The following is a 23,218-nucleotide window of genomic DNA, read 5'->3' on the forward strand; positions in this document are numbered from 1 at the left end:
CGTACATTCATGCCAGGGTAAGTTTTATGAATGGAGTTTTTCTCCCTCAACTTTCTCTTTCCTTTTTGTGAATGAAAAACAACTGCAAAATCTGGAAGGAAAACTCTTGGGGTCTCCACCGTGGATTGGTCAGATAGGAGCAGGCTCCACCCCACTTGCTGGGCTTTAGTACAGTTTCGAATCTGATTGGTTTAAAGGAGGAGCCGAGATTTCATTCATAGGTAAGACCATTCATTTGGACAAAGAGAGAAATCTGAGCTCTTGAAAGAAGAAATCCACCAATCACGAACGTTTGTGTCCGGGCGAACACGACAGAGAAGCAACTCTTACGAAAATCAACAGTAAAGTCCGGGAAATGTTTCTCCATTAAACTGTTTACCTCTAGCATCTGGGTAGATGAAACATCAGATGTTAAGACTACAACGCTTTGCATCTTCTGGATTTGATCATTTCAGGCATGCTTTAGTTTTTACATTTGGAACTTTAACATAAACAGCTGAGGAATGTGACATTTTAGACTTCTAGTTAGTTGGTCTGCGACTTTTAGTGCCTTGGTGAACAACAGCAGACGACATGTTTTCACATCACATTTGGCACAGAAATGCTCTACAGATTATAATTTTCTGAAAGCAAAAGGCGATAGCGGGTGGATATGCAGTAAAAAGTGTTTTGCCCGAACTGAGCTCTGATTTCGAGAAGGATGCATGTTGGTGTTGATGGTAGCCGCAGCCCGCTAAATAACCTAGTTTGCCTGTGCGCTTCGCCACAGCATTTTTCTTTTTTGTGAATGGAGCTCATTACGTATGCATCTTTCTCGCCGCTCCATTCACAACTATTGCTGCCTCTGTCCCTCTGCCTTCTCCCTGCAGGCTGCGTGGATTTCATTCAACACAGCCTAAATGACCACAAACGGTTAACGGATGGATTATAAAATGGATGGATATCTAGATCAGCAAGTGCCTTATACTTTAGCTAATGTAAGTATGGGTTTATCGTGTTTCCCAAAGCTTTACTGAACGCGTTTTGCTGTGGCTCAGTCGACCGCCGTTGCCAGTGATTTGTTTCAAGGGAGCGCACCGCGATGAAAACTGTTCGGAGTTTGAACCGAAATAACTCAGAGCCTAATGCAGTACTTATCGGCGATATTAGGACACCGTTTTTTGAAACTTTTGTGTTGAGTTGTGTACAGTTAGTACCTATTAGTTATATTTCCCAAGAAAGTAAGCTTAGTTCGGATTTCAACTAGACTGTACCTTATGCGTAATTGTCATGAAAAATCAGGGACTTATTTAGGTTGCTTTAAATATGTGAAAGGATTCTAAAAGGATTCGCTGATTGGATATTTGGCAACATGTAATAGTCTTGCATGGCCTTCTTTCACGCAGTAGGTAACTGGTGTGTGTGTGTGTGTGTGTGTGTGTGTAACCCTTGGGTATCAATAAAGCATACAATTTGACTGTTGCTATCAGTTTTTGATGCTGGTATTTAAAATCCATAACCAATTGTATTTTAGATGATAGATTTAATCTCATTTAGTTTTTCAAATTATTATTCATCACTGTATTTCAAATAACATACACTTATTATTATTATTATTATTAATTTTTTTTTTTTTTTGCATGAATATGTATTTCCACTTACATAATATATTTGCTGTTTTGCAGAGGTCACAAGGAAATGGACCCCTAAATAGACTGTTGATGGCAGCAAAAAGGAAATACATGGACACCGAATTACCCCCTCAGGAATCTGAAGGTAAAATAACAAAATAAATTATAGAAAATTTACTTTGGCCTTTATTTGGACATTAGACCCTGACAGCAGTCAGGACATTGGAGTTTATCAAGAACAGAAGCTTGTATTGAACTTTACAGAGAATAGGTGACCTTTTTTAAAATTATTATTACAAAGAACTGAATCTGAGGCAAAAAAATCTTTTTTCCCCCCTCCCTCCCCAGATCTCTTTCAGGATTTAAGTCAGCTTCAGGAGACATGGCTCACAGAAGGTGAGACTGGCATTGTGTTGCATGTCTGGATGGCAGTGTTTGTCATAATCTCACAATAAGCAGATGTCAAAGGCAGCTTGGGTACAGCAGTGTTTCTCTGTGGGTCGAAAATAAAGTATTATTTAGATACCAAATAGGGCCTTTTTATTAGCTGCATGACTGGATAGTACAAGGCAGATTGAAACATGATTTCTTTGACCTCTGGCCAGAGCCAGAGTCTGCTTTATTATGCTGCTCTGAGAGGGAAATGGGTATATGTAAGCAGAATATTGTAAACAGAATTTTAATTTGATAGTCTGATACCATAATTATTCCAGCTGAGGATGTTTTTATATTAATGTACACTTTCCTAAGTTTAAGCAATACAAGATTTTACAGATATATATTTTCATGCGGAAGTTTTAAAACTAAAGTAATGCTATTGTTCTGTTTTTACAACTCCCAACATCTATTCAAGTACTGTGTAATATATTTAGAAAGAACTGATCCAATTTTGAGCTTTTTACGCCAGTTTTTGTAATGCATGGAAAACTAAAATCACATTTATTTATTTACTTACTTATTGATTTATAAATATTATTTATTTATATAAAATATATACTTTAATAACCCAATAAAAACTATGAATATAACAAAATAAATCAAAATCAATTGTGGCTTCATGAAAGTAAGAGGAATGGATTTGTTTACAAAGTTTTTTTTTAAACACCAGTTCCTTTTTTTGCCTTTTTCCTCTTTTAATTTTTTTTTTTTTTTTTAAATAAAGCCTTTCTATGCATATGTGAGTTAGAAAGTTCAAGCCTGCTAAATATGTGGAACTGTTGCCTGTGGTTCTTAGGAACTGCTCTTTCAGATGAATGGGAGTACTTGAGAGGCCAGTACAGACACTGTGCTATTGTAGTTCAAGGTCAGTGCTCACATGTCCAAGTGGAGCCATAATTAATGCTCATGGCTCTAAACATGGGAATCCTCATTATCTATCAGAACTTGGATGAGCCTGTCTGCCGTGCCTCTTGTGTAAATAGCACATTTATGTTTAATGGTTTTCTATTGCTTTGAAAAGTATACTTTAGTTATGATTTAGTTGTAGATGAGCTAGCATCTTGGTTGCATCAGATCAAGTGCATCATTGATTACAGTGAGTGGAAATTGCCCCATATAAATGGATGTTGCCTTGCTCAGTAACAGTCAATTATCATACTGTGCTTGGTGTCATGCCGTGTTGAGCTGTGAAGTTCACAAAAAGTTTGTAAAAGAGACAGGCCAATGAGTGTAAAAATAACAATGAGAACTATCTCATAGCCTCACTACATTGAAGACTTTTAGGTGTGTACTTATGTGAAACTATCAAGTAGAACTGGAACTAGACAATAATTATGAAAGGTTAACTAGTAGTTAACAGAAGGGCTGAAGTGTGAATCAAGTGATTTAAAGAAAGACTAAATGAGTAGTGGGGGATTATTCTGAGTGCACATCTGCATGCAGGGTTTCCACTAAAAAACAGGACAGTAGCCTGTTACAGTTCTGAGAGCAAAAAAGCTTTCTTTTTCATCTATATAGGTTAAACAGCTTATTATCAGGTTGATTGTGGTTGTGGGTGATTTCACCATTTGTAAAAACAGCGGCTTGAGGGCTTTTGCACTTTAAAGGGAGAGAGGAAGCGAGAGAAAGGGGACAAGAAAGTTCTGAATAGATAAGCTTGTCGAGTCTTGTCATTAGCCTTTACTTTTTAAGATGGACCTCCTGGCTCCTCCCAGGATCTGCCCGACTAAAAAAAAAGTCATTCAGGGTCCCTGAGAGAAAAAGGAAATGTGTCTCCATGCTTGCATAGACACACTTCCAGTCTTGTGCTGACTTGCATTTCAAAGCCCTTGACAAGATGTTCCTGGAAGCTAACTGGCTACACGCACGCACACACACACACACACACACACACACACACACACACACACACGGCGAGAGAAGAGTGGGTTGGTTCCAGTTAGCTCTAGAAAACAGTGAGCCAGGGGCACTGATGGTGAGACAATCCTTAATGTTTTTGTCTTTACACATTGCATGTGTTCTTTTTCAGGCATGTTGGAACTAGCTCAAATTATTGTATTGTTTGATCTGGAAGACCAAATATTGGCCTCTGCTCTGAGTCATAAAAAACAGCCCCATGCTCCCCCTCAGGGCAGCATAGAAGAAAACTTGAGTGGGTCTATGAGTGGGTCTAATAGAATTAAACTCTAATTAAACTCTAGCAGCAGGATAGAGCAGTATGTGGGAAATTAATGTGATTTAACTGAGCATGCTCAAAAGGGCATCAGCCCAGTTTCCATCACACAGGAAGTGGCAGAGTAATCTTTAGTGTCAGACTTCCTCTTTTTTGGTTTCTGTGTTTATGGTCTGCCGGCTGAGAATGGAGTTTAAAGCGGGTGAAGTCTGGTAAGATTTCAGTTCTGCTCCTAACTATGTGAGATCAGCTCCCTCACTGGGGCACCTACACTACACACACTGGGCCTTTTCACTGTTGATTCCTGCTACTACTATGGTACATGGCAGCATATCTGAATGAATTAACTCATTTATTTATTTTTGTGTATTTAACTGGGTTATTTATGAATCAGAGGTTCTCCAGCCTATTTAAGACTGTAAAGAAACCTAAGTCGATTCAGTTGCTGTACTATTGCAATTAATTTTTTGAGTTTTATTTGTATTTGACTATGCAAAGATAAGACTCTATTTTTTAGCTTATAAATCTTTTCAGACTCTGTGCACTCTTTAATCGCTTTACCCTTCTTGGTTGTTTTTCCCTGCACTGTTGAGAGAATCTTCCAAATGACTCAGTGTAACTGTGAGACAGTGTTTTACTGCGTACGCTGTGTACCATTTTATAAAGAAACAAATAGCTCAAAACCAACAGACAGCCCAAAAGATGAAGTCATTTTTTGTCTGTCACTTTTACGATAGTTCTGATGAAGGTTAAAACTTTCCTGAAATTGTTTTATTCCTTGTCATATATGCAACTGAATATGCCTGTTGCAGACATAGTGAAGCACTGGCAGCACCACAGCTACCATAGCAACATTGCTTTACTTCACTCCTTTTCTGCATGGCCTCTGGTCAATGCAAGACCAGCTCTTACCTAGCATCCTAACAGAGCGTCGCCAGCTGCAACTGGGCAGCCCAGTAGGTTCTCCTCCAGATTCACCAGTACTTCTTTCAGAAGAAGGTGGAGAGTAAATGAGTTTTTTTGTTTCCATAGAAATTCACACAGACCACAATAATGCCAGTGGAGCACCTGCAACCGCAAAAGCTTCTTTTGCATAACAACTATGCAACTTTTGCTCAGAACTATTCTCATTCGGAACTGTGGCAACTATAAACCATAAGAGTGAAATTTCCAGGCTGCTGGTAAATTGGAGGACAAAATCATTACTCATAAAGGTCATCCAAGTCATAGATAGGCTCCAGTTACTGGCATAGAGCAGGCTGGAAGGTTGGGATAAATTAGCTGCATGTTCAACTGAAGGGTAGTTTGGTATGTGGAGCTAGTGTTGTTTGTGTGGCTGTTGTCTCTTTAGGCTGTTCTTATTTTAGCTGTTTCCCTGCTCTGTTTCACCAGCACTCGGTATGAAACAGGACAGCATGAATCTTTGTATGACCCGAAGAGTCAGCCATACACTTGGAAGGACTCTGCCTCTTAGTTGTACTAAGTGGATATCCTTGAAACTAGAGTCAAATATTGACCCAGTATTTTCCTTTGCAAATACATAAAATACAAACTCAGCATAACTGCATAAGGCCACTGATGCACTTTATGGAACCATATTAAATTTTCCTTGTCATCCTGCAATCTAAGACTTACCTGATCTGACTCTGCGTTTATATATGTGTGGACTTCACCCAATATGAACCCTGAGGGGGCATAAATGATTATTATCAGGAAGCTAGTTTTCCATGCTAACTCCTCTGGGATAAGAGGGTGAACAGCATCTTCGCATGGCAGAGATGTTCACAAAGCAGAAGTAGTAGTTTTAAAGTCAACTAACAATGTTTTTGCCTGCGATTTGTAATTGTGATCGTGGAAAAGGAAGCAGTGAGGACCTCTTTGCTCTGTCTTTTCTCTCGTGGTCTCCCACTCTCTCGCCAGCCACTTCTTACTGCAAAGCACTTAAAACCAGGTGATGAATTCCAGAACCCTTCACCTAACGAAGCACGTCAGTCCCGTCAGTGAAATGTCCTTCAGCCGGCTGCCTGTGAGCAGACAAAGATGTTTGGCATGAACACGGGCCCAACAAATCTTCTCTCTGTTTCTCCCCTCTTGCGGCGTCTGTGCACAGGGTGGATGGGGCGCATAGGTTAGCTGTGATATCAGGGAATCGCAGAATAAGATGTTGAGATACTGCTGCTTGAGGTCATCACTTCCTGTGCTCCTGTACTGATCCACTATCAGTTCAGTTCAATAACACACACACACACACACACACACACACACACACCATTTTTAACATGCATGTAAAAATATGAGTGAAAAACAAAAAACGTGACCTACTAAGAACTTAGTGAACTCCTGCATCTGCTTATCAGTTCCTTTAGTAGTGGTGTAACAAAATGTTGCGCACTGGTAGAAGATTAGGCACTAGTGGTCTCATGGAGTCCAGTAGTAATCAAGTCATTCTTTCACACGCACAGGCCACACTCAGCAAGGGTATTGATCTGATGTAAAAGTGCTGGCACATGGAAAGAGGAGCTGAAGGTCACATGGCTGTCCAGAGGCAGTAACTCAGGTTTCACTCAGATGAAGATGAAGGGAAAGAGGCGTTCGCCTAATGAACAGACTTGATCGCCTCCTCTCTGGAGCGCAGCGCCCACGTTCAAGATAAATGCCTCTGTTTAAAGACAAATTATGATCTTATTGCCTCTTTGTGAGAATGATAATTCATGAAAACATCTTCCATAGTGTGGCCCCTAGTTTTAGCCTATGCCTATAGTGAGATATCAGTAAGATATTCCCACATTCTCTTTTTTAATTTGTACACTGTTATGTAGCTGTATGTCAGTGAACCAGGAGATGAGGTCCTGAACATGTCTTCTCTTTCTCCTCGCTGCAGCTCAAGTTCCTGATAATGATGAGCAGTTTGTACCTGACTTCCATTCAGAAAACTGTAAGTACACTTCTCTTTGTACTTCTGGTTTTTATACCTTTGGTTAGTTTGTGTTGTATTAAAGGTTTTGCTAGAGTGACTGGGAGTGACGGAGTGAGTGAGTGAGGGAGTGAGTAAGAGAAAGAGGGAAGGAGAGAGAAGGTTGAAGCTCACTGGACAGAGACTGAGAATGATTGGTTGAGGAACTGCTTGAGGCTTAGGTGCGGTAGTCGGAGATATAATAGTGCCGTCGTGGAGCTTTACGTAAGAAGTACTGTGAGAAAGCCTTGATACATGACCTACTACTCTTACAGACATATTTGGATGCTCATATTAAAGGCCGCCCTCCATTTGCATGCAGTTCAAAGGCTCAGTTGAGCAGCTCAGGAAACTGGTAAAAGATCATTTAGAAGTCGCAGACAAAGATTCTCTTTTGTGTCTGTCAGAGGTGTAAATGGAAAAGCAAATTCCTGTAGCACACAAGGCCACCTTTTCAACTGGTTTCCTTTTTGCGTTGTTGTGTCGCTGCACAATGGCGTGCCAGGCTTTGTGGAGGGGTGTGCACTCTGTAAACAGCTCTCCTGAATCTTTTGTCAAAGCCATTCACAGACCCACAGGCTGGGCCTGTACCACACTGACAAGTCTGCGGGTCCAGTTGTGGAACTGCTGCTAGCCTTTTTAAGGGTTATAGAGTTCGAGGCATGAGTCACACAAATAAAGCCCTTTTTTTTTCTACAGCAGAAGTCGTAACCTGAACTGGGCAGTGGCTCACTGAGGTCTAGACGACAGAATCTTTGCCTCTCGGAAAAGCTCAAAATCTAGTGTATGCAAACACCACCGTTTAACCCCATCACATGCCTGACCTGTGGTGACAGATGCTCCTCATAACATATTGTCCTTGTCTGTTGACCCACAATGGAAAGGAGGAAATGGAGATGAACTCTGGGGCATTGAAGGGTCATGTCTACTTAACCCCAGCAGGGCAGGGCCAATCGCCACCGTTCAGTCTGGCCGTGAGAGGCAGCAGGGTTGCAGCCTGACAGTCTTGTCACGTTAGTTAAGTGGAGCACTGCTATGATTGACGGCCGCGCCCGCCCTTTCGTTCAGACACACCGCTGTAATAACTTATGCATGCTCTGGGGTGTCTGAGCAGAGGAGAGGCAGCAGCTGACAGGCAGCCATAAGCGGAGTCTCAGTCTCCGTCATGGTTCTGATCACTCTGGTTGAGGTGCATCGAAGTCACCAGTGAAGCAGGAACACACCGCTACCTTGCTCTACTGCAAGTGCGCACATGGCCCTCTCCAAACATGGGGAGTGGGTGCTGACATTTCAGGTGAATCGGATGTTTTTGCCGAACTGTGCCAGCATGCTTCGTCTCACAACAGTCTCCTTGTGTCTCATATGTAAACAAGCTTTGATTGAATCGCATGTTTCAAAGCTATCTTTTCAGTCGAGCTGTTGCCTGTCTGGATGTGACAGGAAGCATGGAATTAACGCTAGAGCTTGGCTGTAATGTCTTTTTCTTTTATTTTTTGAGCAGAAAATGATGTTGTGCAACACCTGCACAGCTGTCGAATCTATCCACATCTCTCCCTTGTTTTCCACACTGAGACCTAACTAGCTAGCTCTTTCAGTCCCTCTGTGTGTGACAGCTGGGAGCTCTCTCCCTTGTGGTCTACAAGTGAAACCTCACAGCAGGTGAACGTTGCCTTTAAGGCATGGCTCTGATACCCCTGAAACAATCTGGTCAGTCTGCACTCCTGCACTGGTTTGTACTGGAATTGTAGGGAGCAATTCACAAGCGCAAACAACAGTGAGTTTAAAAGATAGCATCCTTGTAGAGTTACACTCGAAGTCAGCTAAACATGGTTGGTAGTTGTGAACAAAGCTATAAAGGTTCACAAATACTTTTAAGTGTCTGGGATCCAAGTTTATTTGCTTACCCAGGTTGTTTCACAATGTGCTCTATTTTACTAATGGAAGGTAGTATGAGCCAATGAAGATTTTATCACTGTAAATAAGGAACACCAAGTCCTTTTGACAAGGAAACTAAAGACTTACTCTGGTTTTAAAGTCTGTATTTTTGTGATTCTTTTCTCGTGGGAAAATGTCTGATACAGATTATTGTTATCTACATGTGTATTTGTCTTTATTTACACTATGTAACAATCATGAAACAAGTGAAAACAAGTGAGATTTATGTGCCGTTTAAGGCTACACTCAAAACAGAACTCTGTCTCCCCATTCATGAAAATGTCCTACAGCAAGCTCCACCCTCAAGGTTCCTTTTTCTGAATGGAGGGTTTAACCCCCCTTTTCCTGTTTCTCTACAAACTGAGCTGTGAAAATCTGGACTGCTCTCCTTTTCACCCCCCATCTCTCTCTCTCTCTCTCTCTCTCTCTTTCTCTCTCTCTCTTTCTCTGTCTGCATTGAATGTTCCAAGATGTGAGCTAATCCAGCAATTGCAATGTTGTGTGGGCCGATTGTTTGGTTTTGTGCCTTGTAGTAATTATATAGGAAGTTGTGGCTATAAATCCAGTTGCAGCTGTTACAAAGGGGCAAGTTAAAGAGCGAGACTGAGATACGAGGAGAGAAGGAGAGAAATACAAGAGAGTTTAGTGAATGCACAAAGTTCTCTGGCTTTCCAGACTGCTTGTTTGCACTGTGTTGCCTATGGACTTGCTCTGCCATACTGTTGAGCATATCAGTGAATCACTGTAGTGTACAGGCCACTCAGCCCTCCCCTAACAAAATACACTGCTCCAGCTCTCTCCACTTTCCAAAATACAGCTGCTATGCAACAAAGTCTGCAAAAACATCTTCAAGACTGCCAGAAATGCACTGAGACTACTTGGCCTATCCCGTAGAGGGGGCTGGCCCTTCCTCCCTCCCTAACTTTTTGCCGAGAAACAACCTATCTACAGGCATGCACACACACGCGCGTGCACACACACACACACACACACACACACACACACTTAAGCGCCACATTTGTATGAATGAGCTGGTTGTGAGGGATTGGCCAAGGCAGCACACTGAGTGAAAATGAGATCTCCATTCATGAATCTGGCTGCTTGAGTGTTGTGCTGTTCAACAACACTCTTATTGTCTGTTCTTTCTTTCTTTTTCTTTGCTTTCTTGATTCTGTCATTTTCTTTTTTTCCTTTTCTTTCTAAACAATACAAAACACTAAAAAATTTTTTTTTTTTGTTAATATAGAACCTAAATATGGCTCACCACTGGGAATGGTTTTTTATTACCCCTGAAAAGTCTTTTCATTTTATTTATGCTCTGAACTATGATCTGTAGTAAACCATCACTGCCATGTTTGGATAAAACCTCCGACTGTTGTGGCTGAACGTTGGCTGTAACACACTGGCCGTGGCCTGTGGTTCAGTCAGGCTAAGGTACAGTGGTGAAGCTGCAGCGTGAATGGACAGCAGTGTGTGTTTTACTGCATCACTCAGCCAGGGGCTCCTGGGGCTGGCCGGGGGCGGGGGTTACACCAAACACAAACCAGCCCAGGACGTCGTCTGCTCTCCCTCTCTCTCAGAGGGGGACCCTTCCAACCCCCTCCCCCGCTGCCTCACAAATACACACGCACACACATGCGCGCGCGCACACACACACACACACACACACACACACACACACACACACACACATTCTGTTGTTGAAAGGAAAAGAATCAGTGAGGAAGAACTAATGATAACAAGACAGGCCTACAGCTAGCATCGCACTGGAGAGGAGCTAGGAGAATAGAAGGAGTTTGAAAAATTGCGCTCACTGTTGTAGGCTGCCTTTTGGAAGCTGCGCCGTTGGATTGTGACAGGTGGTGTGGCTGCATCAGCATGTTAAACGCCAGATTGGATCGGTTCACTACCGTGTCTGCGTCACTTTGCTCTTCCCGTTTATTTAGCCAGGTCTCTCTGTGATTCTGCTGAGACAGACCAGGTCATATATTGAAGAAACAGTGAAGGATCAGTCGATTCTAAGTGCAGATGAAAGACAGCGAGACGCAGGAGTGTCTCTGTTATAATGAAGACCTCCACCCTGCTCGAGAGAGAGAGAGTGCCACTGTGGTCTTGGTGGAAATGTATTTCTCAGGGGCCTGACAGGAATTCAATGGGCATGCGTTATCTCTCTCGGAGATAAGCTGGGCTTTTTCTCCCCTGCACATCACCCTTACAAATGGTGTCTTTACAGTGGGGCTCATTATATAATTTCTGCAATGAGGAGGAAATCAATATGTCCATTAAACATTTAAAGAGGACGGCTATACTGAGGGCCAAGCGATGAAAAGTGGAGAGATGAATTGCCTTCTACATACACCATACTCATAGCCACCCTTCTCATGCAGTTTCTTTCGTGTTCTCTGGCTCTTGCTTTCTCTCTCACATTCTCAGACACAATCATGTACATGTACATTCCTCATCTCACTGATGTTGCAAGAAATGATGGGTGAAAACTTTGTTTTGATATGTCATACTTTGTTTTGATATGTCATATTGGTGGGGCCCCTATCAAATGACAGTGGAAAGTTTCTGCGGTTGGTCAATCAAGTCTCCAGTCTGCTCATCGTCTAGTAAGGGAAGTGAAAGTGTCAATACAACAGAATGTGTCCTTCTCAACTCGCGGTGACTGGCAGCCACATGACCTGGGATAGGACATTTCATGTCTGTGTTATTAACACTGTTAATGACTCAGTGTTAAAATTAGGAATTGGTACCTGGTTTTCCACCTGGCCAGTTTCTACAATCCTTTTAACGTATCGAAGTGGTTTAATAGCTCACGTTCAATAATATGTAAAAATTTAAAACAGGATTCAGACCTCATGAAAGAAGTTCCATCCATTGGATAGATGGGACAGATCTCGGGGGGGGGGGGGGGGGGGGGGAAGCTTTCTGTCTCTGAGTTCTGCTTTCTCTTTCACTGTGCTTTCACGCTGACCTGAACGCCACATGTCCAACACATGTTCCTACGCTCGTTTGAAACGACGGGCTTGTTTCTCTACGGCCCAGCCGTTTTCCTGTTCCCGCCCCTTGCTCCACTTTACCACTGATGGTTTTATTAAAGGTAGAGTTACATGCGAAAACTGCCCGAACAGACAAAACCCTCCGAAACAGAATGAGGTTTCCAGGTCCCAGCAGTACAGTCAAAAATAGCCCTCTAATAGAATGTTCTTGCCAGTGGTTGTCTAATACTTGAAGCATTTACAAATCCCAGTCTGCAAAACAACAGGCTAATGAATAATAAGCTTCGAAAGTTCTGTTCATGACCAGGGCTTCATGTTACGCTTGTGCCTTTGGGAAAGTGTCCTGACTAGACATGTAACTGCTGTGACCGTCACCCATAACACCCTTATGTCCCCATTATATTCACGCCCTGATCCATAGCCTTTGACAGCCAGTGTTTGCAGAGCAGCGGTAGGCTTTTAAAAGCAGCTTTAAGTGGCATACCAAAAATCAATGCCCTCATTTTGAACATTAAAGCCGTTCTCGCATAATTGGCATCCTTGTTGTTCTTATTGATTTGTCACTGTTGGCTACAGCTGGTCAGTGGGCTGCAAGGTGGATTTCCCAGCCTTGCAGTCTGTCACTGTGGCCTAATGTATGGCTGTGTTGCCGCAATATATCAAATTGCAAACACACTGCAATGTGTGGAAGGATGTTTGCTTATAACATGCTGGTCCAAATGGCAAGTTTTAGTCCATTATATTCGCTGGTCTGAATTTTATCTTATCGAGCACACTGTGTGCAGTTGGTCATGTGTCTCCCCCCCAGAACGCTGCTGTAATAAACTACACGTGTTCTGGCCTGCGCTCTCATACAGTACTGTGTGTTTATGGTCCCATGAAATAATTGTACGAAAGTCAGTGAATCACCGTACCTGTTGAGGGGTTGGCTTCATCCACGGCTGTCATCAGCTGAAAACTCGCAGGAAGTAATTCTGACATGAATATACAATGCGTTAACACTATCCAGATCTTCAGTGGCGTTGAGGTTTAATTCAAAAGCAGACTGCAAGAAGAGGAGACTTAGGCCCATCTTAAAAACACAGCACGCACAATGAAATTCTTTTAATGGCCAGTCCTGAGGGTAGCTTTCTATTTTACCTGCACACCAGGACTTTATGGTGTGGAATTAAACCGCTGCGATACAGGCTGCTCGGGTGCCGATTCTGGACGCCCGGCCACCAGGCCGGTGCCGCCGGCCACTGGTCCGCCCTCCGCCCGAGCTGCCCGGGCTGTGGAGGAGCCCCTGGTGCCTCCATCTGTCACAGCTGGTGGCTATCTCTTTGTCCTGTGGCAGGAGCTGGGTGGGGGGGGGGGGGTATCGAGGTCCTGAGATTTGTTTGTGGTGGAAGCTGACAGAATGGCCCCCCATAACGATGCTCCACTTCCTAAAGCACTCAAGCATGGCCACATCCACCCCCCCTTCACCTCCCCGTCCTCTCCTCTGAAGGACACTATTTACATATGTAAAGTCCAGCTCCTCCGCACTGGCCTGGCCTGCCTCTTTAGAGACACTCTCGCCTTCGCACACAATGCTACTGGTTTTTCACACGTACGTGTTTCTAGGAAAGAGGTGCGAATGCTAAGCAATGGCAGAGTTTGCGTGTTAACTGCTTACAACCTTGTTTGGCAGATTGGGATGAAGAGGTAGATGCAGACGTCATCATTTTTCAGACCTTTTGTCCTCAAACCTAAATGAAGTAGAACATAGGAGAGTAATCTAATGTATATGTATGTGGGTATCTGTATTTAACAGCTGTAGTATTTGTAGTAATTAAAAAAACAAACAAACAAACAAACTTGGGAAAGGCGTCAGAGAAACTTTTCATCATATCACGTTCTTTGTGGACAGTATTTTACCAGGGACGTCTAAACACTTCACCCAGATGTCTGTCCATGTTCAGGTTCACGGAGCCCTTTGCTCTCGCACGAGAGACGAAGCCTGTGAAATATGAGTGGGTTTGGGGGAAAGTGACGTCACTTCAAAATGAGTTGTGAAGAGAGGAGTCAGAACCTGAGCACTTTGGTCACATTACTTCAAATAAAGAAAGGGGAAAGAGCATGGGGTCTCTTCAGTGTCATGGCTCTGCTTACTCTCCTGCCACTGGGGTATAAACTCAGGGCAGCTTTAACGGTGCGAGGAAACGTCTTGATAGTGTTACATTTTTTCCAAGGATTTCCTCTGACCGTGACACTTGTTCAGAGTAATAGGCCACATTTTGACTGTTTAAAAGTACAGAATTTAGTGTAGTCCTGCAATGCTTTTTCCTGTAATCAGTGTAATCATTTTATTACATTTCTGTGATTTGAAGCATGTAATCATTGCTGAATAGTGCAACATGAATTCCTCTGGTCTCCAGCTTGATTAATTGGATAAATCACACATGATTTGTTAAGGGCAGAAAGTGAGGTCAGCCAAACTCCGTGCCCACTGGGACAGACAACTGCTAACCCTATTCTCACCTGAAACATCAACGCCAACCTCCAGTGCCAAGTGGCTGTCTTCTTCATTAATGCATACTGTGCAGATTGTGTTGCTTTTCCAACTTATGTCCAGAAGACAATGTTGGAAAAAGAGTACCCCATGTCTCAGAGTAGGAGGAACGGGTGCTGCCCAAGGTCTGTTTACAGTTTCCCTTCATTTACCTCTGCGAGAGCTGATGTTGATATAAGCGTTCAGATCTGTCAACTCCAAAGCATAGTTGCTTGTGCAGAGTGCGTATGACTTTGCATGTCACTCATAGACAAGTCCTGGACTTTATGGCATGTTTCCATTGGCTGAGTGGATTAAAGTCTTAACTCCCTCTGTGAGAAGTCTGCTTAAATAGTCCCTAATCCATCCTGAGCTCTACTCTAAGCCAACACTTCCTCATCACTCTGCCAAGCATGGGGGGGAAAAGGAGATAAACAAGTGCCATCCCCCCGTCCCTCTCCCTCTCTTTCCCTTTCTCCCTGTGGTGCACGAGGCCGAGCTGATGCCTGCGTCACAGTAGTACAGTACAGTGAGACGATGCCCTTTCCTGTACTCTCTGGCTCTCCTCTTTTCCGAGGGAATGCATAATTAACCTGGACTTGGTCTTCGATGGGGCCTGTTCCGTCAGGCCTGCGCCCACGACAATCAACACATAAACAGCCATAAACACAGGTCTGGGTCTCAGCTGTAGGAGCACAGCTGCTGCTGTTTACCCTGAGCGGCCCTGGAAGAAAAAAAAAACATCCTGTACGCTGCAGCCTGTGAGCCGAGCCCGCTCCTCTCCAATAATAAACAGCAGTGCAGTGCATCGTGGCAGCGTTGGGCCGGTCCCTGCGTGCTGGGTGGCTCACTGGCTACCCCGCAGACTGGTACCACTCGGAAAACGAGCTTGACTGAACTCCTTAAGAAAACTCTTCTCTAGCCGTCCCGAGCACTGGGCTGTGCACGAAAGGTGTGCGTGCTCCCACACGGCCAACGGCTGGTGTTTATTTTTTGCCGTTGCCATGCTTTGAAGTGCTGTTTAAAGCGAGTGTTGCGAAATGTCTTGATGAGGCATTTGCCCGTGTGCACCAGCGTGCTGGCTTTTCTCTGATCGCAAAAGAAGTGAGCACAGAAAAGAAAGCAGACGCAAGAAACCTCCCCACAGCATACCTCGGCTGTAAAGGCATGACGCCGAACAAAGGTGCGCCCCTGGCGCTGTGTATTTCAGTCGTGTGACGGCAGCAGAGTTGAATGACCTGCTGAGTGCGTGGGATGTTAATAGCCGTGTTGTGTCTGAGGTAGGAGAGCCGGGCTGAACCTGTCAATCAGGGCGGGGAGTGTCGGAGGTGTTTGTGCATGCCTGCGTTTGTGCGCGGACATGTGTCGCGCGCCGCACGCAAGGATGTAGACGGCTCGCCAAGGCTAGCTGGAACGTATGTGCGCGCGTGTTTTTCTTCTCTCTGCGCTGTGTTTTGGTCTGGGAGTAATTGAACCGGTCTGGTGTTTTCCAGCTCACACAAAGAAGTATTTACCTCCCCCAACCCCACCCCCTACCCTTGTTGTCTTCAGAGGAGCGCACTGGAACGTGGCTGCATTAACGAATGTATCTGTCTGTGTCACAGCAGTGGCATTCCACAGCCCGCCGGTAAAGATTAAGAAGGAGCCTCGGAGCCCTGGCTCAGACCCCAGCCAGTCATGCAGTCACAAGCAGAGCTTCAGCTACCCAGCCGGAGAGCAGTGCCTTTACGCCAGGTCAGTGCAGACCGTTGCCGTCCGCTCTCACTCACCGAGCCGTGCTTGGCCTCTGTCTGTTTTACTGCCTGTCTGTTTCGGTTTATTCTCCTGGTCCGTGTGCTGCTGTTGACTGTACGCTACCGTGTGTCTTGCAGTGCCTATGAACAGAAGAGAGCAGCAGCAGCGGGACACCCGAGCTCCTGCCCCGGGACCCCCATGTCCCCCATGCCGCACTACTCCCCGAAGCCACCGGTGGGCGCTCGACCTGACACAGGGTACATGAACCCTCCCTCTGCCAGTCAGTCGCACCCCAGTCACAGTTTCCCCATGAACCACAGGTACCGGTGTATTTCACTTCCACTAATCAGTGTGTCTCTCTGCTGGTCCTCCTGTACTGACAGTGGTTTAATGAAAACCCTCGTGATCGGAGCTTTGTCATCACTTACTGTTTCCAGCTCAAGGTTCCCGGCGGCCTCCGTCGACATGTGTCCCCCGTTTGGGCCCCAAGGCCCTGCCTTGCAGCGCATGCTCGCCGGCCCGCCCGGGGGAGGAGGTGCCGGGGGAGGTGGTGCGTACCACCGGCAGCACTCTGACCCCTGCATGCCATACCTGCAGCAGAGCTTCAAGCAGGAGTTCCTGGACCCCCTGTATGACAGGGCGGCCCATGCGGCTGGACCGTCCCCTCAGAGGTTTCCCCCGGCCCACATGATGGTCAAGCAGGAGCCCACAGACTACACCTACGAGCCTGGTGAGTGGCGTTCAGGGAAGCAGGCTGTGACACAAATGATCTACAGAGAGCAGGAAGGCTTAAGGAAACATTACTGATCTGGTAACCTGACTGCTCCAAGATCTATTCAAATGGTCTTGCTCCTGTTCTTGAAGATCAAAGGCTATATTTGAGTGCACTACTGTAAACAGTGAATCCAAGGCCACAATATCCAAAAAGAGCTGTTCATGCTTTCCTTCTCTTTTTCTCTCTCTTGTTCCGAGGGAGTTTGTTTTTTTGCCCTCCCACACACCTCACACTTCATAAAGTTCTTCACTGTCTCTGTCTCTCTGTCTCTCTGTGTCTCTGTGTGTCTCTCTCTCTCTCTCTCTCTCCTTTCCCTCCCCTCTTTTGCTCTGTGAAAGGCAGTGAGGCAAAGGAATTTCATTGAGAAAATGGAGGGCACTGGAAAGACTAGAATCCCCAGCGGAGCGCTCCAGGGTGTTGGGTTGCACCAGCAGCTTCCTTTTTCTGCAGGCAGATGAACTCATAATGGAAAAATGAGCATAGCCGCCGTAACGTGAGCCTGGCCAGTGGAGGGAGGGGGCAGGGCAGGGTGGGGTAACTGAGGTGTTGGTTGGGGGGTTGTGGGGGTTTGGGGAGTCAGGGCTGGAAGCTCTCTGGTCTAGCATTCACAGCACAAGTCAGTGCGATCTGTCTTTGCTGTGTGACTGTACCGAGACAGAAACACGAGCTGGAGTGAGTAACCCTCCTTACACACTGCGAGAGCAGTCGCTGAGCTCCTTTGTTATTCAGCAGAAGAGAACTTTCACACAGCCAGAGTCACTTACACTAAAGAAACCTGCTTAACTTGATCACCAAAAACAACGGCAAACGCTTCAGTATTTGTGTTACTTTTTCTTTTGTTTTTGTTATAGACGGCTCTGATGCCATGACAGGTTTCATCCTTGTACATGCAGAACTCTGCTCGTGAGCTGTGAGGCACGGATGGGAGGATGTTTGTGTGTGGACACGCTGTGCTATCTGAGGCGGAGGCCCACTTGGTGCGCCTGCTTATCTGTAGATGTTTCAGGCATGGCCAAGCCAACTGCTGCCCCTGCTCTACGTCGCCTGAGTCTTAGGGAGCAGTGCTCAATGGCCCACACAAGTAGCCAAAGATGTGCTTCACATGTTTAGGGCTCTCCCTGCGCAACATGGTGCCCGTTCAAAATGAAAGTGGAACACAGAACAGGGTGTTGCAGGCGTGACCCTCCGTTCTGGATCAGGGTGTTTGGACATCATGGGTATCCGGTAGCATTACCGTTAGCTGTGTGAGAGACGTGGCTCACGGCCCCTCCAAGCTGAGAACTCTATGCTCCCCTGTGACATCTTATCTTAGCCTGGGCCACTGCATTCTCCAGGCATGACTCATTGTTCGGGGACAAGATTGCTCCACCATCCAACCTCACTAATGCTTATTTACACGTAAAGAGAGAGGGAGAGAGAGGGAGGGAGGGAGAGCTTGATTTATTGTTTGATGATTTGATACATTGGCTCTATGCTTGAGAACGAATTAAACACTTTCATAATGTCACTGCACTTCTGTCTGTCATGGCTGATAAACATGACAAATGTTTTGTGCTTGATGTGTTTGGTAGGTTCTCAGGCTTCATGCGTGATTGACCAGTCTATAAGCAGCAGAGCAGATTATATTCTGAGATTTAAGGCCATTATTTAAAACCTTTATTTATCCTTGTTTTACTCCACAGATGTGCCTGGTTGCACCTCCATGTACCAGCACAGCGAGAGCTACCCCAATCCCCAGCACAGCAATGAAGGTAAACTACAGTCAGATTATGTGCATAAAGCATATGTGTTAGACGATTTCAGATGGAGGTGCTTGTGTATGGATGGTGACAGTTGGTGCCCAATGTAGGCAGTTGAAATGTTTGAGTTTGGGAGGTGCACGTCTCATGCCCATCAGACTGTGATTGGCCAGTGCTGTGCGGTCACTGGCTAACCAAGCCAGTGGGTCTGTATTTCCATTGGCATCAGTGCTAGTCTCTCTGCTGTCCGGAGAATTCTAGGGTAAATATTACTACTGGAAAAGGCCAGTATTTTTCCTGGAGCAAAGAAAAATAACCCAGCCTCTTTGCTCACTGCACTGGTCACTCCATTTTGGGTCATTTCAGTCAAGGCTGGGCTTTGCTCCCTAATGGGGATTAATTACTGAAAGGTAGGCACTTCCCTGAGAATAGTGTGATAACTGCTCGTAATAATAATAATTAAGTGTAATTGGTTCATCATTACTCCCAAATTACTGGCTGTGGTGGCAAAGTTATGAAATTCTACAATTACGTAATTATTTGGCATGTTTTTAGAGGGCCATTTCTAGTAAAGATTGTTGTTAATATTTCATAATGTTTCGTTTTTTTTCCTCCCTGACATTTTTACAAAAAAGACTCGAGACTAGTCAGCAAACTAACACAACCTTCATTCTCCTTGCAGGCTACATGTTTGAAAATGACTCCCGTGTTGTCCCTGAGAAATTTGAAGGTGAATCTCAAGCATCCATGTCCCACCAGTATTAACTTCAAAGATCTTCATCTGTATTGACCTTAAACTGGGCCATTGAGATTTGCGTCACCGCGGACAACAAAAACATAGACCATACAGCACCCACTATGGAGAGAGAGAAACACAACCTCTTGCAACTTACAGTTTGAGACCAAATCCCTGTTGCAGACAAGCTCAGGATTACATGCACCATGTTGAACTTTCTTTCTCAGTAACACCATCCACTGTCTAAAAGCATATGATACTGTCCTGAACAATAAGCGGTCTGCCTGTTTTTCCATAAGCTGTGTTGTGCTGAGTGAGGTCAGAGGCTATAGTTTCTCATGTATGACTATGGCCCAGGCTCTTGTGACGTCTTGAAGGAAACAGAGCTGCCAGTTCCCATGGCCTGGGTGATTGATGGGTTTGCAATAGTTGTAGGTTATTGCACCAGCCGGACTGGTAGAAGCACTCTGCTGAGGTGTCAGTTGTTTTGCGAAGGTTCCCACGGTCTGGTTTGGTAAAGCAGAGTCATTAATATGAAACTGATGTGAATACATCATGGGAAAACTGGAAGTACTAGACACAGAAGGCTTCATTTGTGTCAGGCTGTTCCTTTTTGTATGACCTCTGCATTTACAGAGCTTATGTATAAAATGGTCTTACATGGAAGACATATACCATACACAGCTTGCTGCACTGTGCTTGGTGTACAATAGTTATTTGAAGAGAAGATGCGAAAGAACATTAGCCATTTTAGAAGGCTACTGTCTCTAATAGAAGGTTTGGTCACGACACTCCGGTTAACCCCTACTTTCTAAGAAATTCTCTGAGGCTTCTAACAATTTGCCAAAGGTAGTATGTCTCAATCAATGGAATACACCATTGTTACCCTATTAAGCACACCATTGCATGCAACCAAGGAGCTAATGTGATTTTTTTTCTTCTTTTTTTTTCTTTGCTTCTGCTCAGGTGAAGTAAAGCAGGAGGGGGGCGGTGTGTTCCGCGAGGGTGCCCCCTATCAGCGGCGTGGCTCATTGCAACTCTGGCAGTTTCTGGTTGCTCTCCTGGATGATCCTGGCAATGCGCACTTCATTGCCTGGACTGGCCGTGGAATGGAGTTCAAACTCATTGAGCCTGAAGAGGTGAGTGTCTGTGGGCTGTACAGAAAGCTGTACTAGATTACCAGGGCCTTCAGATCTAAATGCTTCAAGCATAACAACAATGATTAACGCTAAAATGTTTTGCACGCACCATGCTTGCAAGCAATTTTAGTTCGGGTCAGTAATCTGAGTTCAGCTCGTCAGTAGAAAGAGAGATCGGTTGAAGAGATTTTCCAGTGATCAGCCCCTGTTCCCCAGGGTCTCCCCACCCACACAAATTCAAACTCCATTAGCTGCCATGCATTATTTACCCCACTTAACAGCAGAGCGAAACAAAATGGAGTACAGCTCCATTACCAAATATTACAGCCCTCCACTCTGGCTGAGTCAAAGCAGGCGGTGGTTTAGGCACGAATGTTAACCTCCCATTGTCTGTGGTCAGTAGACGGCTAAATGGCGTGAGTCAGCAGTCCGTCATGCAGAGATGCCTCCATCAGGCCTGCCCCACTGTACTGCATTAATCATTCATTACTGCCAGGGTTTTATGACTGCAATTAGACATGGGAGCTCTCTAAGAGTGCAAACAAAATCGGCAGCACCCATGGGACATGTGCTCTGCACCATAAGTCTGCCTGGGTTATTGCCCATGTTTTGACAGATGACAATTAAAATATAACAGTAAGTTTTAATCAGGTACAACGAGCTCATTAGTGGAAGATTGAGCTTCTGGTACAATACCGTTGCCCCTGTATGTAGAGGATCGTTATACTCCGGATATGATACCCGGATCTTGGTTTTTACGTCTCTGAGAGGAATGTCACCTGTTTTTTTTCTGCAATCAGTGGTGTCATTTTTGGTTAATCTAAAAAGGTTACATTAGCAGGGACCATAAGAACATATGGATACTTCTCACCCTTCCCATCAGGATGATGGCGTTGATGGCTTTCACCCAGTCACTGTCGCCCTCTAGTGAAGGGTTAATACCGGTTCACACATGAGTGTTTGTTTTTTTCTCTCTGTGAAAGGTCATCAGGGTTTGAAAACTTTCAGCATTAAAGTGTTCGTCTTCTAGGACCTTTTAAGGGGTAGCTGTAAAGTAGCCTGCCATTTTGAGTTGGTGAAATCCTCCTTTTCCATCAAGGGACCATGAGCTGTGTGTGGACGTGGGTCATGCAGTAGATCCAAAAAACATAATGGAGCTTCCACGGAATGTTTCCGTTCTTCTCACTTCTCCTCTGCTTCTTGTTCTTCTTAGGTAGCAAGGCTGTGGGGGATGCAGAAGAACCGACCAGCCATGAACTACGACAAACTGAGTCGCTCCCTGCGCTACTACTACGAGAAAGGGATTATGCAAAAGGTACCAGTGAGACCAAAAACGGAGCGGATGCTCTGCAGATTTCTAATGCAAATCTTCATTCGCGGTCTTGCCAATGACACTGATCGTGTGCAAACCGACTACGCTGCTCTCTGTGTGTTCAGGTGGCAGGCGAGCGCTACGTTTACAAATTTGTGTGCGAGCCGGAGGCGTTGATCTCACTGGCCTTTCCGGACAATCAGCGGCCTAGCCTGAAGGCAGAGTTCGAGCGCTACGTCAACGAGGAGGACACGGTGCCGCTGTCTCACTTGGATGAAGGCGTGTCATGCCCCTCTGACACAGCTGCCACCAACCTGGGCCCTCAGCCCTACTCCAAAGGCTACATGTACTAACACCACCATGAGCCCTGCGATCCCCACACCCTTCTTCCAATGCACCTATTGCACATGCCCACCCTGTTCACTTGTATATAGGGCTATGGTGTTTTTTGTCTCTTTTTTTGGTTTGTTTAAATTAATATCACTAGGGACTCTGCATTCCTCTCAGTTCTGAGGCCTGGCCAATGCAAACACGTGCCTGTGTTTCAAGAAATTGCTTAATAAAGACCCAGTACTATTAACACACCACCTCGACAACGGACTGTTTTCCCACTTTGGCATTGAATGTTAGATACTGGTGTTGAGGATACAACGTTGTGAAGATTATCTATACATTAGTTATGCAACGTACTAGGTAAGCTGGCAATCAATGGGTGACAAAGGGCTTTTTTCATGAACAAACACTTTTAGCATATGAATATGTAAACAAGCCAAATCCAAGTCCTCCACCATATTAATTCACAGGTAGCTGCACCTACTCAACATGTGACCAGCATAAACATTCTTCACCAAATATTCTTCGCATATTTCCCAGTGTTCTTGAACTCCTGTTTAAGACACCTCAATACAGAATTGCCTTCTATGATGTAAATATCACTCACATGGCTACTCATTCAGCAACCAGTCATGTGACCTTTGACTTGCAGCTTGAATATTATGCTGGACCTGTAGTCTGAGTGGGGCATTTCTTAAAGCAGTAACACTATAATCCAAATAACTTGAATACTATAAATAAATACTACAATGTTTATCAGGTAATACTCCAGTGTTTTTTCTCCCCCAAGATTGCATATTCCTGGTAGTACATCTGCTCTGTCTAAT

At 44.8% G+C, this 23,218-nt stretch overlaps 1 protein-coding gene across 3 annotated transcripts; it reads left to right on the plus strand.

The window, feature by feature from the left end:
* On the plus strand, positions 1-23,155 carry etv4 (ETS variant transcription factor 4). Of its 3 annotated transcripts, none has more exons than XM_027006121.2 (13): positions 1-17; positions 870-977; positions 1,665-1,755; positions 1,959-2,006; positions 7,103-7,156; positions 16,228-16,357; positions 16,495-16,677; positions 16,795-17,087; positions 18,815-18,883; positions 19,554-19,601; positions 20,574-20,746; positions 21,960-22,061; positions 22,184-23,155. In XM_027006121.2, exons 2-13 carry the CDS (start codon positions 921-923, stop codon positions 22,409-22,411), a joined length of 1,476 nt encoding a protein of 491 aa, XP_026861922.2. In that variant the 5' UTR covers positions 1-17; positions 870-920; the 3' UTR covers positions 22,412-23,155. The 3 variants fall into 3 exon arrangements, with proteins under 3 accessions (XP_026861922.2, XP_026861921.2, XP_026861923.2); XM_027006120.2 differs by lacking the exon at positions 1-17 and adding an exon at positions 274-455; XM_027006122.2 differs by lacking the exon at positions 1-17 and adding an exon at positions 274-455 and having other exon boundaries at positions 16,231-16,357.
* Positions 23,156-23,218: the final 63 nt, after the last annotated feature.

This window comes from Electrophorus electricus, chromosome 14 (genome assembly GCF_013358815.1).
Source record: "Electrophorus electricus isolate fEleEle1 chromosome 14, fEleEle1.pri, whole genome shotgun sequence".
NCBI lineage: Eukaryota > Metazoa > Chordata > Actinopteri > Gymnotiformes > Gymnotidae > Electrophorus > Electrophorus electricus.